At 46.2% G+C, this 22,399-nt stretch overlaps 1 protein-coding gene across 1 annotated transcript; it reads left to right on the top strand.

Annotated features, from left to right (window-relative positions):
* Positions 1-2,951: 2,951 nt before the first annotated feature.
* Positions 2,952-22,282, top strand: LOC139006312 (maestro heat-like repeat family member 5). The gene is made up of 16 exons (XM_070408755.1): positions 2,952-2,966; positions 3,277-3,384; positions 6,963-7,079; positions 9,879-10,001; positions 10,314-10,466; positions 11,185-11,310; positions 11,684-11,763; positions 12,362-12,497; positions 14,384-14,473; positions 17,591-17,695; positions 18,446-18,581; positions 19,034-19,131; positions 19,694-19,843; positions 20,919-21,073; positions 21,327-21,459; positions 22,094-22,282. Exons 1-16 carry the CDS (start codon positions 2,952-2,954, stop codon positions 22,280-22,282), a joined length of 1,914 nt encoding a protein of 637 aa, XP_070264856.1.
* The last annotated feature ends 117 nt before the right edge of the window (positions 22,283-22,399 follow it).

Here is a 22,399-nt window from a genome sequence, read left to right as displayed (position 1 = left end):
TGAACTGATTTGCATCAGAGCTGAGGAGCGGGCTGTGTTGTGGGAGGAAAAGGACTTAAGTTTCACTCTCCCTCCCAGTGAGCTCTGCCTCCTGACCTTCAGCATGTCTCTGACTCTGGAAGGTTCCTCAATGAAGGTGATTACAAGTCACACATTCCAAATTTCAAGAAGTCCTCATCTGTCAAGTCAACTTATGCCTGCTATAAGTTTAATCAGGACCTTGGTTATACTTTTCCAACATGCAGTGAGGGGTTGGGGGTGGGGGTGGGGGTGGGAGGAAGAGAGAGAAAGAGGAGGGAGAGGATGGATATGAATGGGTTAAGGGGGATCTGTATACAGGCCTCAAATACTCGGTCTGGAAGGGAGACAAGGTCTTGGGGTTGGAGACTGATGACGGGCTGACTTGGGGCTTGGCATTGAAATTCTTGCACATCTCCTGCCAGGTATCTTTGCCCAAACTGGTCACGTTGGTGTGTGAGCCCAACAACACCTTGGCCTTTGTGCCTCTGTGTAAGGCAGCCACACAAATGGCTCTGAAGGCCCGTTCCCTGGGCCAGGTTCCTTACCTCAGCAGCTTTTACCAGGATCGTAAGTACAAGGGTGGGGCAGCCTGTGGAGAGGTGCTCACTGTGAAATTAAGTCTGTTTTTGGGCATGGACTGTTGTAGTGGGGGGCTGGCTGAGACACTGCAGGGGTGATGGGTGTGGGGAAGAGGATGCAGAGGATGCTGGAGGCGGGGTTGTAGGTCCCAAGGTTGGGCCATGATGGGAAGAGTAAGGCAACTACTTAAGGCCATTTGGCTTCATGAATGAAAAGGGGATGCCTCTCAAAGTCACAGTTCCTTCTTGCCTTCACTCCTCATTATAAAACACTTGATTCAAGATGTACAAACATTGTTAATTACAAAGTAATGAATACACACACTCCTGACCCTTAGTTCTTCCTTTGCCCTAACTCTGAGCCTCACTCCGTGCTCACCCCATCCCTGACTCTAACCCCAGTGGGACTTAGGGTTAGAGTTAGGATGTCTGTTCAGCATACCATTGGTGTGTGTGTGTTTCTAAAGGCTGAAGATATAATGGTTTGTGTTTTAGTCTGAATCAAAATGTCACAGCTCCCGTGGCATTGACACTGATGTTCCCTCTCCTCTTTGCTCTTTCTCCTCGTCTAAAGTACTGATGGGGATCTGCCCGTGGAGGCTGGGGGTTGAGCATCCTGAAGTGTGCACTGACACTGTCCTCTTCTTTTATCCTCTCTCTAACTTAGCTATCGAATACATTTCCCCTCAGAGACTCCTGACCCATCTTCTGGTAAGTGATGCCAGAATGAGTACTACAGTCATATATTCTTCCATCCACTCATCAACCCATCCATCCATCCACTCATTTCACAAAGACCTGGTTACTACTTTGTCTCAGGCATTATGCTGGGTATGGAATAATGAGATAGGGGCCAAAGAGCATGGAGGAGGGACCTGGGAGCATACTGGTGAGGCCTCGAGATGAGGATGTGTGCAATGGGAAAGGCTTGCCTTTCTCCTATGTGGCCTTATTGTGAGCTGCTCGCTGTTGACCGTGGACAAGCTCACATACCTTTCTGGATCTCTGTTTTGAGTTTCTCTATTAGCCCAGACATTATGTGCTAGAAATATGCACACTTGGAATGACAAAGGTAGACCTACCCTTGAGGTGTTCACAGACTTAGTGGGGAAGACAAGTGTGGGAATAGCTATCTATAGTCTAGTGTGACAAATGTACTAATAGATGAATACATAAGGTGCAACGGGACTTAGAAGAGCAACAGGCTGACATGGTTTCCAGGAGGCAGGAAGGCATCACAGAAGAGGTGATGTTTCCAGAGCATCTGGGAGGATGTAGGAGTTCAACAGGTGGCAAAGAATGGGCAGGGCCTAAGCTCCAGCTCTATCATTCTATGGATTTGCTTTCATTTTCTTTCTTCTCTTTTAAATATTTTCTCTGCCTCTTGCTTGCTTCTCAGATGTGTTCCCGGAAGCCCTACAGGGAAAAGGAGTTTGGTACAAGCTCTCTGAGGCTACTATCTGCCCTGCATCCTATCACTTCTCTGCATCCTGTTATAAACCACAGTGTTGGCCAGCTGTGGAGGAAGGTGATCCCACAGATGTTGGAGATACTGGATGGTAAGGGCTTGGTTAGCAGGGGGAGGAATGAAGCTGGGACAGTGGCCAGACTCCAAAAGAGATAGCGTCCCCAGGTGCAGGATGGACCTTCCTTGGGGTGAGGAGAACTGGAACCAGTCTCTCTGTCCTTTTGAGGTGCTATTGGATGGGTCTGCTTTTGGAGGCAATGTTGTGAACTGAGCAGAAACACAGTCCAAAGTTCTGTGGCTCCAGGGTTCCCAGAATGACTCCTGCACTTGCTTATGGGCAGATCAGGGAAGAGTGTGGGCTTTGGAAACAGACAGACCCGTTTTGTATCCTTGCTCTGACACTGGTCAGCTGTGTGTATTTGACCTTTGGAAAGTCATTCATCTTCTGGAGGCTCTGGAAAGTGGGAGAGCAGTTACCTTATAGGCTGAGTGCCGCATAGTACTTAAATGTTTTCTTCTCCCTGGCTGGGACCTTCCGGTTGAGTGGGTCCCCATGCTCTCTCCTTTCCTAGATCATACTGAGAAGAGCCTGAATCAGGAGGAGTGGGAGGACACGCTGTTCTGGGTAAGCACTCCCCAAGACCTCCCTCCCTCCACACTTGCCTTCTTTCCCATCTTCAGGAACCTGAGGGAGGATAGCCCCAAGCGCCCCAGAGACTGAGGTCATGATCAAGAGCCTAACTGCTCAAGCAAACCTCTTTCTGTGGTCCCCTTGCCTCTTGGCCTCTGCCTCAGAGTATTTGACTATGTGCTAAGTCTTGAGCCCCCTTCCATACCCTTACAACCCTATATCAAGGGGGAGTAAGGGAAAGGGCTCTAGCTGTATGTCCTTGGGCAAGGTATTTAGCCTTTGCATGTCACAGGTTCTTCATGGGTTAAATGGAAGTACCTCCTGCCTTACATAATTAAAAAGGATGATATCAGAGAGGACCTTGTAAATTGGAAGGGGCTTCACACATGTAATAGCCATTACCATCATTATCACTGTAATATCATTCTTAAGTCCTAACTCCCACCATGTGTTTCACCTCTTTATCCATATTTACAGGCCATAACCCCTGTCTCTTGCTTCTTCTTGACCCCACTTTTGCGGGGCAGAACAGCCTACCACTGACCTTTGTGGTCCTCTTCTCCCTTCTTCTTCCTCAGTTTTTGAGTCAGTCATTAGTGGCTATTGATGATGACCGCTGGCAGGAGCAACTCATCAGAGTCGTCTTGGAGAGGATCCGTTATTTCAGTGATGATGGTGATGAGAAGGTGTGTCTGGGTGTGTGGTGGTTGCAATGCGGGGGTGGGGGGAGGGCGTTGAAGGTGGATGATGATGCTGAAGAAACCTGGTGCTCACACAGGTGGCTGAGGAAATGTGAATGAGTACAGGCCTTGGGGAAAGAACAAGCCAGTGTTCCTGCATCCTGGCAATCAAGGGGTGGAGAGGACCACAAACTGGTCGTCACACTGGCATGACAAAAATATCAAAGTGTCTTACTTTTGCTTAGCCTTTTAGGCTTTATCAAGAACTTTGCCATCTGTTGTCTTCATTGAAACCTCCTAATAGTCTTAATAGAATGGAGCTTGTACTTGGTGCAGTGGAAAGATTGTTGATTTTAGAGTCCTATTTAAGCAGTCAATTCAAGTAATATTTGAGGGCATCCCATAGACCAGTGATGGCGAACCTTTTGAGCTCGGCGTGTCAGCATTTTGAAAAACCCTGATATTTTCAACCATAGTAAAACAAAGACTTATATTTTTGATATTTATTTTATATATTTAAATGCCATTTAACAAAGAAAAATCAACCAAAAAAATGAGTTCACTTGTCACCTCTGACACGCGTGTCATAGGTTTGCCATCACTGCCACAGACTGTGCTTCATGTTGGGGATACAGAGTTGAGGAAGAAATGTGGGCTCCTTTCCTCACAGAGTGCAAGGTTGGTGGTGGTGACGGCCTGGGGTCCTGCCCTGGCTTTTCCATGTGCTCCCAGTTTAGTCTTAATAAAGTGTCAACAATAAAGATTTTTAAAATATTAGCCTAAATAACCTATAGCTGTCGTCATCCCTACCTTGAAGCTTAAGAAACACAATCCAGGAGGATTTAAAATCTTAAGAAAATTATTGGTAAAACTGGCACCTGAATCCAAGTTTTTTCCTTCCTTCCTTCCTTCCTTCCTTCCTTCCTTCCTTCCTTCCTCCCTCCCTCCCTCCCTCCCTCCCTCCCTTCCTTCCTTCCTTCCTTACCTGAGGATATTTTCCCATTAATTTTTTAGGAAGAGTGGAAGAGAGACAGAATGACAGAAATATCTAGGTGAGAGAAACACATCAATTGGTTGCCCCCTGCATATGCCCTGACTAGGGACCAGGCCAGGGAGGAGCCTGCAACCAAGATACGTGCCCTTAACTGGAATCGAACCCTTCGGTCCACAGACCAACACTCTATCCACTGAGCCAAACTGGCTAGGGCCTGAATCCAGGTTTCTTGATTTCGATTCCTGTTTTCCTGTCACCGAGAAATACTTTATTTGAGCTCTGGAGGTTTCCAGGAAAGAGGCCTTATTTCTAAGACTGTTTCCTCTCTTATTATTAACAGTACTTATGAAGCACCTAATGTATGCACACCTTTGTTGTTGGTAGATTAGGGACACAAAATGAAGCAAGAGAGAATTCTGATTTTTTTAATTCAGTTATTTAAAAGGTGCACTAGCCCTAGCCGGTTTGGCTCAGTGAATAGAGCGTTGGCCTGTAGAGCGAAGGGTTCCGGGTTCGATTCCAGTCAAGGCCACATACCTTGGTGGCAGACTCCACCCTTTCTTGGGCCCTGTTCAGGGCGTGTGCTGGAGGCAACAATTGAGGTGTCTCTCTCACATCGATATTTCTCCCTGTCTTTCCCTCTCACTTCCACTCTCTCTAAAAAAAATCAATGGAAAAATATCCTTGGATGAGGATTTAAAAAGGGGTGCACTAAATGCCTAGAGCAGAGCAGACACTGGGCTGGGCCCAAGGTATTCATGTAAAAACAGCCTCTGCCGTCAGGAAAGCATCATCTGCTTGAGTGCATAGACAAGAAAGTGGGCAATTATTCTAAGCCTTGTAGGTGTCAGGGTGGAAATATGCCCTGTGTGCTTGGGAGCAGGGAGGAGGCCTGAGGGGGCTGGGCAGAGAAGCTTTGTCAGAGGCGATCCGCTGTTTAGGTTTGCTCAAGACTGTTTTGATGTTAGTGCTGAAAGTTCAGTGTCCGGGGAACCGCCTCAGTCCTGGGCAAAATGGGAAGACGAGTCTCATGCAGAGGAGTGGATAAGTCTGGGAAGATGAGTAGTCTTTGCCAGTGAAGCAGAAAAGTAGGTGCCTTAGGTCAGGTTTAATTGATGCAGAGCCTAAGGTGAGGATTCTTATCAAGTGACTTGGCGAGGAAATGCTCTCAGGAGAACTTGTGATAGAGTGAAGGGCACAGGATAGGGGAGAGGAGAAGCCAAGCCAGGTTGTGGCCTGATCCCATGGGAGCCCTGCATGGAAACTGCCCAGTCTATCCTGCCTGGAGACAAGTGAGGGGGCTTTTGTACCCTCTGACCCCAGGATGTTTGTCATTGGCCCAGGTTTCCAAGGTTGGTCCTGTGCAGGGAGGGGAGAGAGAACAATGTAGTGCCTGAGCATCTGGGGTAAGGAGGCCCTAGTCACCTCAGGACAGTTCTCCCCCAAGGCTGCAGGGAGTAGCTGTTCAGAAAAGTTCCTGCAGCCAGTTGAAGGGAAGGAACCCTAAGGTCTGGGCAAGGCACCATGAGCATCTGCTAGAGGGGAAAAGGTACCCATAAGAGGGGGAGTTAAGGCATTCATTGAACAGCCGGAATGTCCTGTTTGCCTACTGCCTCAGGCACTGATAGCAATGGGGCAGAGTAATGAACTGGGTAGACACTGCTCTTAAGCTCCATTCTCACCTGAGATGTGGGGTTGGTGCAAGTTGGGAACTAACAGAACAAATCCACAGTCAAGATGAGTGATTATGATGAAGCCCTGAAAGAAGGAAACAGGGTGATGAGCTGGAGAGGGACTTCGGAGGTCAGAGCAGGCTCACTGAGGTGATATCTGAAAGATGAGAATGAGACATTTTTAAAAAATATATATTTTATTGATTTTTTACAGAGAGGAAGGGAGAGGGATAGAGCGTTAGAAACATTGATGAGAGAGAAACATCAATCAGCTGCCTCCTGCACACTCCCTACTGGCAATGTGCCTGCAACCAAGGTACATGCCCTTGACCAGAATCGAACCTGGGACGCTTGAGTCCGCAGGCCGACACACTATCCACTGAGCCAAACTGGTTTGGGCAAGAGAATGAGACATTTTGAAGAGCTTGGGGAAGAGGGTTTTACACAGAGAAAATGGGGAGTACAGAGACCCTGAAGAAGGGAGTGGTGAGTCCACACAGTCTGGTATTACAAGGTAGACAGGACAGTGTGCAGTAAGCAAGGATAAAGGCCACTGAAATTCAGAGGAGGGAGAAAGAAGAATTACATAAAAGTACTTCTTCAATTATACAATTTTGGTTTTTAAATTATGCAAGTTTAAGGGACTTTTTAATTTCCTAGCTGTAAGTGGGAGGTATTGGGGTCAGAGAAAGTTCCTAAAGGATGATCCCTAAGAGGCTGAGACATTGGAAAGGCAGCTTTCTCTTCCCTGTAACTTGAACCCCTGCTCTATGGGATCACTGCCTTATCCAGAAGCCTCTAGAGAGCAAGGGCCAGGGTGGAGGATGGGCTGTGGGCAAAGGTGGTGGCTAGTATAGGAAATGCTGCCCTACCCTCATTTCAAGCTATGCGTGACCCTGCCCTCCTACCTTTCCTAGGCTTTTCTCTATAAATTCTTTGGCTTCGCCCTGTGGACCTCAAGAAGTGAGAAACTGGTGAAGATGATGCTCTCCGCCATCCTTCAAACTTCCCATGAAAACGTGCAGGAGAGGGAGGTGAGGCAGAGTGCATTGGCCAAGCATTTTCGGGTTGAGTCAGGATGGCAAGGTGGCTAAAAGCTTGGGCCTGGCAAACCAGAGCACCTGGGTGAGAGTTCCAGCTCTGCCACCTACTCGCTTTGGGCCCTTGAGCAAGTTACCGAACCTCTCTGTGCCTCAGTTTCCTCCTCGTTAAGACAAGGCTATGGTACCTTCCTGATAGGATATTTCTTTAAAAGATTTATTGAATTTTAAGTAATTTTATATTTAGAGGAAAGTTGCAAAAATATCCCAAAGAATTCCTATTTATTCTTCTCCCAGATTCCCAAAACATAAATGTTTTGCCATATTTGCTTTATCATTCTCTTTCTCATAAATTACATAATTTATTAACTAACATTATTACTATATTTTTTTAATCTGAAATGAAAGCTGCAGTCATGAAGCTCATTTACCCCTAAATACTCTAGTAGCTAAAAATAAAGATATTCTCTTACATAAGCACAGTGCAATGATCAAAATCAGGAAATTAACATTGCTACACCACTGATATCTAAATTATAGACCCAGTTTGAAAATCATTAATTGTCCCAACAATGTGTTTTAGAGAAAAAGAAAAATATTCTTTTTTTTATTATTTTACTCCAGGGTCTAATTCAGAATCAAGCCGTGCATTCAGTTGTCATTTCTCTTTATTCTTCTTTAATCTGGAACAAGTTCCTAACCTTATCTTTCATGGCCTGGACATTTTAAAAATGCACAGACCCCTTATTTTGTACAATGTCTCTCGGTTTTGGTTTGTCTCATATTTCGTCATGATTAGATTCAGAGTGTGCATTGTTGGTGGAATACCACAGAAGTGATGTGTGTTGTCGGATGGTTTTCAGCATTAAAATGTAAAATCACTAAGAGCAATGCTGGTACATAAGCACTCTCTACTTGCTGATTACTGGTAGTGCTGGTGTTCATGCCCTAGGACCTCCCTCTCCAAGGCCCTTCTCCTGCCAGATTCTCAGAACATCCATCAGCTCCACGATCAGCAACAGGTATTTACTAAGCCTGAGTTGCAAACAGTATCAATGAGGAGAAAGACATATACAGGAAGGAAATGGCTAACTATACTCAATGGCCTTCTAAAGGCTACATGAGCAGTCATTGTAGCATTGAGGCTGGCTGGGACTTGGGTTGGTTGGGGCGAGTTTAGGAGAAGGAGGGAGGCAAGTATTCCCAGTCGACATAACATTCTGAGTCAAGATTCAGGATCAAGACTTTGGGGAGCACATCTAGGGAACAATGTTCTAGTGGGACTGGAGTGCAGAGTTCTTTGACAAGGAAGTAAAAGTGACCTCTTGCTAGCACTTGGGAACAGATTGAATACAGAAGATAAAGTTAAGAGGGGAAAGGGCATCTGGGATGATTCTTGGGTTTCTGGTCCAAGTGGGAGGAGAATGGTATCCTTCCCTAAGACCAGGAACCCAGGACAAAGGGGGAGGAAGTAGATGTACTTAGTTTTTGACTGGGAGGGGTTGCAGTGTCAGGTGGACATGCACAGAAGCATGTAGACTGGGAACTCAAACCAGGGCTACGTGTCTAGATTTGGGAAACATATTTTCCCTGACTGTTAAATGGGGACGACAATATTTACCTCAATGCATTAGTGAGGATTAATCAAGTAACATGTATAAGGCTGGTAAACATTAAGCACTGATGTTCTGATGATGTCAGTTATGATGATGATATATGATGATGATGACCAGAAGGAGTGGTAGCCATGACTAAGGGAGGACATAAGAAGAGGGACAGAATAGAACCCCCTTCTGATTCTCCACTAGTCCCTCTTTTCTAAAGAGATAAAATTTTCCCTTTATCTACCTGATATCCAATGGTCTACAAGTCCCACTAAAGTTTCATCCCTCTCCAGAATCTGTGTCCTGGAGCCTGTCACTGTCCCGAGGCTCCCTCCATCTGTCTTCTCTTGCTGCAAAGTCTGAATGGTGGCCCTTCCAGCACAAATGAGCCAATTTGCTAACAACTGGCACCTGAATGTCTGCTTGAGCATTTTCTTAGCTCTGTACCCAGTCATCCTTGTTCAATAAGCTCTAGGGAGACTCAGCTGACACTGAAGTCAAAAGGGCCTGCTATGAGGCTGAGGGGTTAAGGTAAAGACTGTTCCTGGCAGGAACCACAGAATCCCCAAGTCTTCATGCTTTTGACTCTCTCTAGGGTGTGATTCCCAAACCCCCTGGCACTGACAACATTACCACTGAGTTGTTTTGCCATGATCTCCCATATAACACATTCAGAAACTCACTGTTTTCTCTCTCTCTCCAACTTAGGCCTCTTTTTCACCTGCCTGTTTTGGTCAGAGTTACTGATGTTTCCTGTTCTTCTAAACTAGAAATATTAGCATTCTCTGCAAGTCTTCCTGTCTTCTATCTCCTCTCTGACTAGCTATCCAATCCTGTCAGCAAGGTGCCTGGGATTTGTTCTTCCTTCTGTTCCCTCCTCAGAGCAACCATTCTCTGAATTCCTAGTGCCTATAAAAGTATTCTCAAATGTACAGGGTTCGGTTTGACAATACCAAAGATTTTATAAATCTGTGACTATGATTTTTTTTAATAATTTACTTCTCCCGAAGATATTTGGTTCTCCACCCGGATTTTAAATAATTCAAATGTGGAGAACCAAATTCCCTTCCATTTCTTTCATCTCCTTTTCCTTCCCCTTCCTCTATGTATATCCTGCTTGTGGGGGAACATAGCATGTGTCTGGTTCACCCCGAACTGTGGCATGGGGTTGAGGCTCTCTTTGTTACAGGGCATTGCTGTGGCATTCAGCATCGTGTCCAAGAAACATCTGAAGATAGTCCTGGAGCAATTGAAAGTGTATAGTGCTGTGCTCACGGACAAGGAGTCATCGTCCATCCTCACACTGGCAAAGGTGATGTCATTCCCAGGGTGCTCTACCAGCCTCCCATACAAAGCCTTCCAAGGCATCCCCATCACCCCAACCTCCCATTTCTCTGAGGCCTTGGGACTCATCTATAAATGCTTCTCTTTCCCTGGAAACAACTGTGGGAAAGTTTCATCCTCGATCCCTTTCTCTTACTCTGCATTTCAGGCCCTGGTATCACCAGCTACATGCCCACCCTGTCCCCCAAGCTGCTCGCCATCCCACAGTCCCATCTTCTTTCCCAAATCCTCTGAGCAACCTTTTCCTCTCTGAACCTCTGTTTCCCCCTCCCCCCTACAGGAACATCAGCGAAGGGAATGGGTGCTTGTGTGTCACACCATCTACTTAAGCTATAGCAAGATTATTTTAGAGAGCAAGGGAGATATTTTCATGCATTTCGATGCCGTGCTGGCCTTGATCCTGCAACACTACCACAACTGCATTTTGGAAAAGGTACTTCCTGCTTACTCTACTTCTCCAGCTTTCCATTTCTGCCACGTCCTCTCTTACCGCCCAAGAAAAAGGTGCTTGGCCTTAAATGGGAGTCAGGGGCTAGTACAGGGACTTCTCCCACATTTTCATCCTTTCACTTAATCCTGCTACTTGGAGACTCTAATCGGCCCAAGGAGGAGACCACAGTAACTTTAGGTCTGTTTCAAAGTGTGTCCTTCCCTGTGACAGAGCTTCGTAACCTGCCAGTGAGCTCTTCACTGCCTTCTCTGATGAAGGGATGAGTAAAACCTAAATTCCCTAGTGTTTGTAGGAAGAAGCGTTCAGGAGAGGCAGAGGAGCTCCATACTGCTTTCCTGCCTTTGCTATGTGTCCGAAGCATGGGTCCCCAGGGTTGGAGAAGAATCCCTTTCCATTCCCAAGTCAGATATCTTTTGGTAAAACTTGTTCAAGGGAAAGACAATACCTTGAGAGACCGGGAAGCTTGATCTATCCTAATTTCAGAGTAACATGAGGGTGGCTTCAGAAGGGGGTTGGTGAGAGGAGTGGCTCTCTCCACCGCAGGGATGCACTGGTCTACCCTCAGAGGGAAGATGCAGAGCATCAGCCTAAGGAACGCTAAAGAAAGCTTAGGTCCTCACCCCCCAGACTGTGTAGGTAGTGTGCCCTGGCCCAGATCCATTGCCACCTTGGAGAACCCTGAGCATACTGGTTCATTCAGGATAAGGACCTGAAGCTGGATTACCTGAATGCCCTCATCATACTGACAAAAACCCTGGGCAGGCAGCAGCACATGGCCTTTCAATTCAAGTTCCCCCACAAGCTAGCAATTGTTACCTTCATGCTGGTAAGTATCTTGCAGGAGGATGGAGGTGGGAATGCAGAGAGGAGGGAGGATGGGTCTACATGGAAACCATTGGTGGCACTCCTAGGCTAGAGCTGAAGGTAAAAGCCCAGATTTTCTAGTTTCCTTTTCCCGCCTTAGTGTTCCCTTTGCCATCCTCAAGGCTGGGGTGAGTACTGTAGGGAAGGTGTGGTGGGGAGTAGGAGAGAGGTGCTGTCCTCAGAGCCTTTGGAAGTCACTAAAAATTCTAAATTCCACCTTCTTACGAACACAGCCTGGAGTGGGAGGAGGCAGAAGCAAACAAGAAAAATATGTTCACCATCCTTTTGGGGTGTGTGTGTGTGTTTGTGTGTGTGTGTGTGTGTGTGTGTGTTAGGACCTAATCAAGGAGGAGCCATTGAACTCCATTTCCAGCCCTATTAGACAGAAGGCAATGAACATCATCAATAACTTCAGGTAACAACACACCATCCACTCTGTCTTCCTTGACCTGGTTCTATTGCAGCTCTTTATTCCCTAGTTGAGCCCCACCTCTTAGTTTCTGCTTCTGCTTCTAGCATAAGGGAATAGTAGGAATTTACTGGCCAATATCTGCCACTTCTTTTGGCCAAGATTTTTTTAATTGGATTTTCAAAGGACCCAGGAGAGATGGCTTCTCCTATCTCCATAGGCACTTGCTGTTAATTCTGCCCCAGAAAGGCATCCTTTTGCTTTCAGCCCTGTCCCTGATAGGCACCTCCATCTCCATCAGTGATGTCCCTTTCTCTCAAAAGCTCTGGGGAACTAACAAGTAATAATATATCATCCCAAATTAGCAGTACCCTTTCCTGTAATAGTCATGCCTCCTCTCTTTCCCTTAGTTCCTTTCTTTCCATCTTCCTGGCTCTTTTCACCCTTTCTTACTGTTACTCCCTTTCTTCTTTTAATATCCTTTCTTCTGATATCTTCCTCTTTCTTGCTCCCACTATTCCTCTGTCTCCATCTTTTCTTTCTATACCCTTTTCTGTTGTTATTCCTGACAACACTGGTTACACTTCTTCTCCCTGGATCTTAGGATGCTCAGGCCCCTCTTAGAGATAGAAGAAAGAGTAGAGCTCCTGGGAACATGCTTCAAGAGTGTGTTCTGCCTGCCATCCATTGAAGTGTTACGAAAGGAGGCATCTAGTCCCAAGGAGGGCCAGGCCAATGTGGTAAGTAACTCTTTGATGTTTGTCTCTTTGGCTTCATTTTTTATTTTTTTAAGAGGTTAGGAAGTATAGGTTTGGCAGTTTTATGTAAAAGTCTTCTGCCTTCTTTAATAAAAACACAAAACCATTGGAAGGAAGCCCTCCTGTGAAGAAGAGGTTGCTAGGTCATGTAGTCTGAACTCTACTCCTGAGATCTAACTTCCTCCTTCTACCCGTTGATTACCACTGCCACCACTTTAACACTCTGGCCCCAAGGCAGACACTTGATCCTCCCCTTTATAACGGCTGTGTGATTGGAATGAGACTAGAAGGTTCAAATATGATTTTACTAACGGTTGATAGGTAAGTAAATCCAGGGAATCCCAGGATCAAGCAATCAGAGTCTATTTCTTATAGGGCCTGCAGTGTTTCCTTGAGGAAGGAAAGAGAGATTCAATTTTTAATTTATATTCATATATTTAATGCCTAGGAATTCTTTCATGTGTTCTGATTACACCTTTATCTTGCCTGGTTGTTCTTGTTTTATTGATGCCATAGTCTCTTGAAATGTTTCTGAAGATATTAAAGAGAATTTAACAATACAGGTTTCTATTATTTACCAAATTAGCTTGATTTTCTTTAAGGTCAGTTGGTTTGTTCATCTTGGGCCTCCTTTTCATCCGATTTCTGGTAATCATTATTTTTTAGTTCATAGTTATGTCATGAAGGAAAGACTGGTACATATAGAAAAGGGGGAGGTGGGTTTTCTCTGGCCTCCCTCAGTGAAAATCTGATTTGGATGAGGAAGTTAATTTGACAGGACTTCCCAGTGTTTGGAGCAAACTGGGATTTCCAGCTGCCCAGTACAAATAGCTTTACACCTAGGTAGGTTTCTTCTGAGTATTTTATTCCAGGGAGAGCTGGCTTTCTTTTTTCCCCCCTGCTTTTCAGTGTTAGTGGCTGGGATCTCTGGCCTCCCTCAGTGTAAATCTGATTTGGATGAGGAAGTTAATTTGACAGGACTTCCCAGTGTTTGGAGCAAACTGGGATTTCCAGCTGCCCAATACAAATAGCTTTACACCTAGGTAGGTTTCTTCTGAGTATTTTATTCCAGGGAGAGCTGGCTTTCTTTTTTCCCCCCTGCTTTTCAGTGTTAGTGGCTGGGATCTCTGGCCTCCCTCAGTGTAAATCTGATTTGGATGAGGAAGTTAATTTGACAGGACTTCCCAGTGTTTGGAGCAAACTGGGATTTCCAGCTGCCCAATACAAATAGCTTTACACCTAGGTAGGTTTCTTCTGAGTATTTTATTCCAGGGAGAGCTGGCTTTCTTTTTTCCCCCCTGCTTTTCAGTGTTAGTGGCTGGGATCTATCACAATGTTGCTCTGGTTCTCCCAGCAGGCCCTATGTTTAGAAGCCCTCCTTGGCAGATCACCTACTCTCTTTATAAGGCTTTGGGCAAGGCCACTTGGTTCATTAAAGGATGAGAGGGAGAAACCCACTGTCCTAGCTTTTGTGAATCAGTTACTCTGCAGAGAGCCCGGCCAGTCCTCCTCCCACCTGGAACCAGCTAGCCTGTCAGTCCTGGCTGCTTACTGAAGCTGTAACCCCTGGGACCAGAGTCCCAGATGAGCTAGAGTTAGGGAGTGGGGATGGAGGAGGCAGGGTAGCTACATTGCAGGGGAACTTCCAGTCCACCAGGACAAACTACACACCAGGCAGACATTTGTGCTCTGGTGAAACAACAGAGGGATTTATTGAAGTGAATGATGGGCCAGTAGTGCTTTAATGTAGGGAAGTTTTTGGAGCATGCTTTCTCAAGGAAGGCTGGGAGAGCCAGAATGCTGAGCAGTTTAGACGGAGGGTTGGGGCTGATAGGTTGGCAATTTTTTGAGTTTCTTTTCCCCCTCAGGATCTGTTTGAGGGGACCATGGAATCTCTCCTAAGACTAATGGAGACACTTATTGTTGAGATGCCCACCCGGATCCAGAACTGCTTGCAGGTTCGTGGGAGGAAGCCCCTGAACGTTGGTGTATTCATTTCCTAGAACTGCCATAAATAAATACCACAGGAAGAGACGTCAAACAACAGAAATACATTCTCTCAAGTTGTAAAGGACGGAAGTCCAAAATCAAAGTTTTGGCTGGTTTGGTTCCTACTGGAGCCTCTGAAGGAGAATCTGTTCTGTGCATCTCTCCTAGCTTCTGGTAACTCCTGGCAACCCATGGTATCTCTTGGCTTGTAGACATATCATTCCAATCTGTGCCTCCATTTATTTTCACAGGTCATTCGTGTGTGTGTGTGTGTGTGTGTGTGTGTGTGTGTCCCCTCTTTTTTTTTAAAAATTTGTTTTTATTGATTTCAGAGATGGAGGGAGATGGAGAGAGAGAGAGAGAAACATCAATGACGAGAGAGAATCAGTGATCGGATGCCTCTTGCACAACCCCCACTGGGGATTGAGCTCACAACCTGGACATGTGTCCTTGACTGGAATCCAACCCAGGACCCTTTGGTCTGCAGGCCACCCTCTATCAACTGAGCCAAACCAGCTAGGGCTCTTAATACGGACAGCAGTCATTAGGTTAGGACCCACAAATCCAGTATGAACTCACCTTAATTTGAATCATCTGCAAAGACCCTATTTTCAAACGTCACATTCTGAGATTCTGAGTGGACATGAATTTTGGGGGGACACTATCGACCTGGTACAGTCGGGAACTGACCAGGAGAACTGTCTAGGTAGGAACTGCTTATTTTCACAGTAAGATAAACTAAGAAGTAGAACTGCTGATGAAGTTTGGGTGCAAAGCTTTTAGGGAAATGATAATAAGGGCTAAGATCGAATAACTAATGTTGGTCTTGCCTTTAGAGGAGAAAGCTTCCTCCTCCTTCCCCTTCAGCCATAGCTGTGGCCAGCTTCTCTCTCAGCTGCCCACTGCTCCCGCATAGCAGTTAACAGTTAAAAACACAGGCTCTGGACTGTGTTTCAGATCGTGGCTCTGCTGTTTGCTCTATGTTCTTGGGTAGTTGTTTACCTTCTGTTTGCCTCAGTTTTCTCTTGGAAACTGGAATGACATATAGTACCTAGTTAATACAGTCATTTGGTAATCAAATGAGATGTTTACAAAGTGCTTGGCTCAAAGACGTGAGGTGCAGGTATAAATGATTTGCCCATTTTAAAATTGTCTTTTTATTGACTTGATTTACTCTATGCTAATGTCTTTGGGATACTTTGGCTTTCTCCTGAAATTGCTATTCCCAAGTTACCACAGGGAGTTCAAGATTTCTTTGCAGTTCCCGTGTTATTAAAATATAGGTGATTGAGGACTATATTCAGAGTATTGCGTTCAAAAGTTACTTGAAATATTTTTTTCTGTGTGATTATATTGTCAATTGATATAATTTAGACTTGTCTTAAATTTTAGGGTTTTTCTTTTACTTAACTGAAGAGCTTGATGATATAAAGATTTACATAATTAAAAACTTACTAGTAAAACCATGTAAAGTTTTACTCAGAGAATTTTTGCTCCCAAACTAATCCTCTTAACCTTATTCACACTCACCCTCTATAGATAACCATTTTCATTAACTTCTGGTTTGTCCTGCCTGTTTTTCTTATTGTGAAAATAAGCAAATACCTGTTTATGCTATATTCTTATTTCCCTTTCTGTTTTACACAGTTAGCACATTCTATTCAGTGCTCTTGGCCTTGCTGTTTTCATTTATCTACATCAGTTCACAGATATATTCCTTTTTTTATGGTTTCATATATTGTGTGCATGTAATATAGTTTATTCAATCAGTCCTCTATGGATGGATATTGGATTGCTTGTAATTATTTTGCTACTGGTTTTCTTCTTAACTTTTAAATTTGAAAGGATTGTAGATTCACTGGGAGTTGCATAAATAGTACATAAAGCCTCTATTAAAACCAGGGAATTTCCTAGCCAGTATGGCTCAGTGGTTGAGCAGTGGCCCATGCAGCAAAAGGTCACTGGTTCAATTCCCGGCCAGGGCACATGCCTGGGTTGCAGGCTTGATCCCCAGTTAGGGGGTTTGAGGGTGGGTGCAGAAGGCAGACAATCAATGTTTCTCTCTGATCAATGTTTTGATCTCTCTCCCTCTCCTTTCCTCTCTCTCTAAAATCAATACAAACATATTTAAAAAACAAAAAAATAGTGAATTGATGTTGACACACCATTGTAAGACATAGACTTTATTCAATTTTCAACAATTTTTAAAAATTGATTTCAGAGGGGAAGGGAGAAGGATAGAGAGAGAGAAACATCAATGATGGGAGAGAATCATTGATTGGCTGCCTCCTGCACACCCCCTAATGAGGATCAAGCCTGCAACCCGGCCATATGTCCTTGACCAGAATCAAACCCAGGACCCTCCGCAGACCGACCCTCTGTCCACTGAGCCAAACTGACTAGGGCAGGACGTGTTTCTTCTGGTCAGTGCAGCATCAGTGTTCTTTTGAGTTGGCTGTGATTTTTCACCTGCTACTCTTCTTCTTTTTCAATTATATATCACGGTCTGTGTGGTTGCATCATTGTCAGATTGATGACTGTAGTTTGACAAGTAGCAGTGGTATTTAGGACCCATAATTAACCAAAGGTGAGACACTTTTCCATTGTGTCTCAAGTGAAACCATTTATAATGATATTTTTCAAATAGATTTACACACACTTTACTCTGGAATCTGTGAATGCAGTGACTGTTATTTTTATCACCAAGTATTTTTTCTACTGAAGAATGGGAGGCGGAGGGTAGGAGAACTCAGAGGTATGTTGAATCACTGAAGTGAATAGAGTGGATATATTTTGCGAGCCACTGTTGAACCTGAAGGAAGGGGGTAGGAATTGAGGAGATTTCTATCACCTAGACAAAGGGAAAATATGGGGCTGGAAGACTTAATATCGTGTATACTTGATAGGAGAGAGGAGAGAATGAAACCTCTGGTGCCAGACCCACATATAACCTGCCTCTTGGCAAAAGAGGTCCTGCTGTCAGAACACTTGCCCTGAAACTTTGTAAAAGCCAGGTTCAAGAACATCTTTCTGTTCTCTGGGACACCGATGAATGGGCCTCTCCTTTCATTATCTTCTTCCTCCAGATTATGGATCCTTGGCTCAATTCCCAGAAAGATAACGAGCGGGAACGGGCCATGTGGTGTGCTGCGCGTATTCTGGAGTTTACAGCAAAAATGGAGGACTTCAGTGTGAGTGGAGCCAGCCCTGGAGTCTGAATTCTCATACCCTGTCTGGTTGCCCTTACCCCTACCTTCATCATATATATGACCTAGCCTCAGTCATTCATTCTCATCCTCATTCTCCGTGGCCCATGCTGTTTTCTCTTGTGCATCCCATCCTGTTCTCTCCTTTCTCCCTTCTGTCATCTTCTACTTGGTCTTTTTCTCCAACCATCAGTTTTATTTCATCCCACTTGGTTCAGTTTGACGTTATTTGTCTGAACAAGCAATGACTAAACACTCGCCTTGTGCCAGGCACTGTGGTAGGTGCTATAGCGAATGCACAGATGACCAAGATAGTTTCTGACTTGATGAACCTTACAGTCCACTGGGGACAGAGGCATGCATAGAACAAACTTAAATAGCAGGTGATAATGAATATATAAACTGAATATAGTGGGACTAAAAGATCAAAACAAACAATTACAAGTTGAGGGGGCAGGGAAAGGTTCATAGAGAAGGCGGCATTGAACTAGACTTGACAGATGAGTGGGGTGTCAAGGGGCAAAGAAGGGGGATAGAGTAAGGTAATTATAAAACGATGACCTCTGATGTCCTTTATGGCCACAACTCATCTATCTAATTCCATTCCCATTAACCTCACATAGTCTCACCTTTCATGTCTCTGGCACATGCATTTCCTCCTCTGAGTTCTTCCTGTGATAGCTCAGCCTAAGGGAATGGCTGGGATAACTTGTGACTTCCAGCTTCCTTCCCCAGATGGAAATTGAATTCACCCGGCTGGGGCGCTTGGTAAAGCTGCTGGCCATGCGCTGCCAGGACCCAGTGGACAGCATCTGCTTCCTGTCTGCCAAGGCTGTGTATCACCTCTACTGTATCCTCTTGAAGAAAAAGCGTATGAGGAACCTGCTCTTACCACTCCCCCTCCAACCACACACTTAGGCCTGGCCATCCCCACACACTCGTCCCAAGACAGTGAGAGCCAAGAAGTTGCTGGAGTACCTCATTTCCATTGAGGACCACTCCCAAACATCTACAGATAATCCCTTGGGAAAAAATACCTACATAGGAAATACTTCTTTGGAATTAGTTTCTTCTTTTTTGGCTCAGCCTCATCCTTTTACCCAATTCTATCTCCGCTCTGAGGCAGGCAAGATAGTTTGTCTTTTACCTCAGCTCCCACCATTTCTTACCTTAATGCCCATTCCTCTACTCCCAGCCCCAAAGGACATACATAGCCCCAAGCTAACTTAGTTCAGTAGGAGCTTTGGGCTAGAAGGTGGGAAAGGGGGAGTTTAACATGCCTTCTGAGTGTCTGAGAGGTGGGGCTGGGTGTCTCCGTTTCAGAGATGAAGAAGAAAATACAAGGCTTGTGGATAGAAGAGGACATGGATGAAGTGTATAGTGCCAACTTGTTCTATAACAACACCTTTGAAATTGCCGAGGTGAGGGAGCAGGACCAGAGCAAAGTGAGGGAAGCCTGGGCGTCTCCTTTACACGCTATTATAGACTCCTGGGGTGGGACTCCTATCCTGTCTCTCTCCCCATTCTATTACTGGATGTGAACTTTTCCTTTGGGGGAAATTTTCCTATCACATGCTACTATTTGTCCCTCCTTGAGCATCAATGGTCCTGATCCTTGTCTTTCCCTGTCCCCCCAGAAGCATTTGCTTCATGCTAATGCTGCTTTGTGAGCAATGTGTAGACTCAGAGATGTCACTGAGGATCTTAGCCCCAGCCCTCCTCTCCCGGGGTTCTGCCTCTGCACCCCCTGACCTCTGAGCCCCACATTGCACTTGAGACCAGTGTTACTTCCCTTCCATCCCCAGAACTCTGTCCCCAGGAAAGGGTCTTCTAGGAGTTAGGGAGACAGCACAAGCCTAGGACAGAAGCACAGAAGCTCCCAAGAGAAGCCCTCCCTCACCAGGAGGAATGGCACAGGCTGTCTCAGGCAGGGGGAGCCCTGCATCCAGACTCATCGCACCATGTGATCCCACCCTGTTGCAGGCCTTTGCAGAGTACTTCACCCAGAGCCAGCTCACCAACCTGGTGCTGACAGCCATGGAGGAGCTGACGGGCAGCAGGGCTAAGGTGTCTCTGGCTGCAGCCCAGTTGATGAGCGCTGTCATGAAAAAGCGGGGCTCAGATTTGATAAAGGTAGTGTGGTGCTGGGTGGGAGCTCTGCCTTGAATGTCAGGGGCACTGGCTCAAGTCCTGGCTCTGTTACCAAGCAGCCAAAGGGCTGTAGCCAAGTCCCTCTCCTCAGCTGGCTTTAATTCATTCACTTCTAAAATGTAGGCTTGCACTACATTTCCTCTGTGGTCACACTGAGCTCTGACATTTGTAATCCTGAGCTTGTAACTGCAGTGCCTCCTATCTGGGCGGTCGATTCCTCAGTAATGACAGCCATGTGCAGGGGTGTAGGCATTGTTGGGGGACTCAGGCCGACCCCCTGGGAGCTTAGACCTATGTGAAGGGGTAAGGCTGTGGATTGGAAACAAGGAAGCTCACAGAATGACTGACCTATGTATAAATGTTCTTTTAAGCTAGCATAAATATGGGAAGGCCTAGCATTTAGAAATCTGTTCCTCACTTCACTAAGAAAAAAATAACTTTAAAATGGGGTCACATAGGGCAAGTCTCTGAGTGGCCACCATCCTCTTTATATGTGTCATGGGCTGTCCACCCCCTTCTCTCTATGAATCCCCAGACACCTGTTGCCTCCACTCATTTATGTGACTGGCGTGGCCTAGGTACCAGAAATGGAAGGGCACCATGACAGTCCTTGAGATATTACAATGAAATGGACTTCCCAGAGGTCCATAGTTTAGAGCTCTGAGCACCAGATGAGAACCCTGTGGTCTTTCCACATCCAGTGCCACTGTCCCTGCAGTTTCAGGGCTGGAAGTTGACCTTAGCTGGGAGGGAAAGGCCTGAGTGCCTCCAGGGCTTTGGCTTTCTTTCTGGAGGGTCTTCTGTCTCCTGAGGAATCTCAGACCACCTCTCTGGATGTAGGGGTTCTGGGCAGGCATTTGCTCTAGTGGGCCTTGGCCCGAACTCCCTTTTGTGGGCCCTGCTGCTCTGGCCTTTGGCACCCCGGAACTCTGCCTTGAGAAGAGAGTCAGTGACAGGATTGCAACTAGGCCCCTTGCGTTTGAGGACTCAGTAGAGCGGGAGGAGGAAGGAAGGAAGTCAAGAAGGACTGACGGGGTTTTGTGGCTCTCCCCTGCAGGTTGAGGAAATTGTGGTGGGCATCCTGGAACGGCTCAAATTGCAGCTGGAGCCCAACACAAAGGAGGAGACCCTTCGGGCCCTGTGCTTGCTGGCAGGCAACAGCACCCACAGCGTTGTGCCCCTGCTGCTCAACAGGCCCCTCCCTTGGGATAGGTACCTCTCCCACACCCAGGAGCACACTCCATCCCAGTAAACCCTCCCCTGCTCCAACCCAAGCCCATGTTAAAAATCACTGCACAAGGATGCTTTCTTCTTGATGCCAATCAAACTTCATGTTCTTTGGCCAAGTCCTCTTGGGGCTCACTCCCCCTAGAACCTGAGAACTGGCCCTTTATAGGCTCAAGACCAGATTGGTACTAGAATATGATTACCAGGGCCCATGACATAGCTGTCCTGGCTCCTGCAGAACCATTCTGGCCCTGTGGAAGGTGTTCGGCACCGAGCGAAAGACCACAATCAACGTCCTGCAGCTGCTGATAGGCATCCTGGAAAACCACCCCACAGAGGGCACGACGGAGAAAGCCCTAGAGCCCGTGAAGGTCAGCATGGGGAGGGCGGGTGAGGGCAGAGGACTTATGTCCGGGACTTACGTGCAGATTAAAGGGCACCTGCTGGGTGCGGTCAGTTGTTAGGGAGCAGTGAAGACGAGACTGTTAACACTGGACTCACTAGTACTGCACATACGGTTAGCACTTGAACTTTGTACGTCCAAGAGCTGCATGATGTAGAAAGTGCAGGAATCAATCCCATTTCATAGACAAGGAAACTGATGTTCAGAGTTAATCAGCTTTTTCTATCTCCTGATTTTGGGTCTGGCACCCATATTTCTGGGGGCCTGGCCAGGGGCATGCGGTGCTAGGCGCAGAGGATGAAGTTTGGTTGTCTGAAATGGGGTGGCCCAATTTATTTTCTGCTGAAAAATTAGAGTTGGTTCCCTTTTTGTTTTTAATGTTTGGGAATAAAGAGAGAGCAGATTACATGTGTGTGGCCCCTCATTTCCCCAGGGATGAGCTGTGGGCTTTAAGTCTTTGGATGCTTCTTAGAAACCTCAGTCAGAGTGCACTGTGACCTTTGGGCACTGACAGGGAGGGGCAGTGTGTGGGATTGTGGGACCATTTATGTCTTTACCAGACCTAGTCAATCTGCTTCCTGCTTTCCATGTGTCCTCCCCAGGCAGCGTGTGCCTTGTGTGAGATGCTATCCGGGTCTCTGTGCCGGGAGGCCATCCTGGAACTCTACCCCCGGCTATTGCTGGCTGTGCTATGTCATCTCTTCTGGGTGATTGAGCAAAAGACGCCCCAGAATGTGGTGGTCTACAGGAAGGATGGGGGCCCAGGCAAGACCTTTGACTCCACTAGGTAAGCCTAACCCTGGTGTGATGGAGGAATGAGACTAGTCAACTCCAGAGGGTCTTGGACAACTGGATGCCAATCCCCTAGGGAAGCTGAAGAAGAGACTGACAGCAGCACAGAGCTAGAA

This window comes from Myotis yumanensis, unplaced genomic scaffold (assembly GCF_028538775.1).
Source record: "Myotis yumanensis isolate MYYU_CA2020_CCGP unplaced genomic scaffold, mMyoYum1.0.hap1 SCAF_3, whole genome shotgun sequence".
Taxonomy (NCBI): Eukaryota; Metazoa; Chordata; class Mammalia; order Chiroptera; family Vespertilionidae; genus Myotis; species Myotis yumanensis.
This window is presented reverse-complemented; position numbering and strand designations above follow the sequence as displayed.

What these genes read in the sequence shown, in the direction of transcription:
- LOC139006312 (XM_070408755.1), top strand. An exon ending in GGGGCTCAGATTTGATAAAG is followed by an intron (nt 19,844 to 20,918) that starts GTAGTGTGGTGC and finishes TCTCCCCTGCAG; the next exon opens with GTTGAGGAAATTGTGGTGGG. An exon ending in AGGCCCCTCCCTTGGGATAG is followed by an intron (nt 21,074 to 21,326) that starts GTACCTCTCCCA and finishes TGGCTCCTGCAG; the next exon opens with AACCATTCTGGCCCTGTGGA.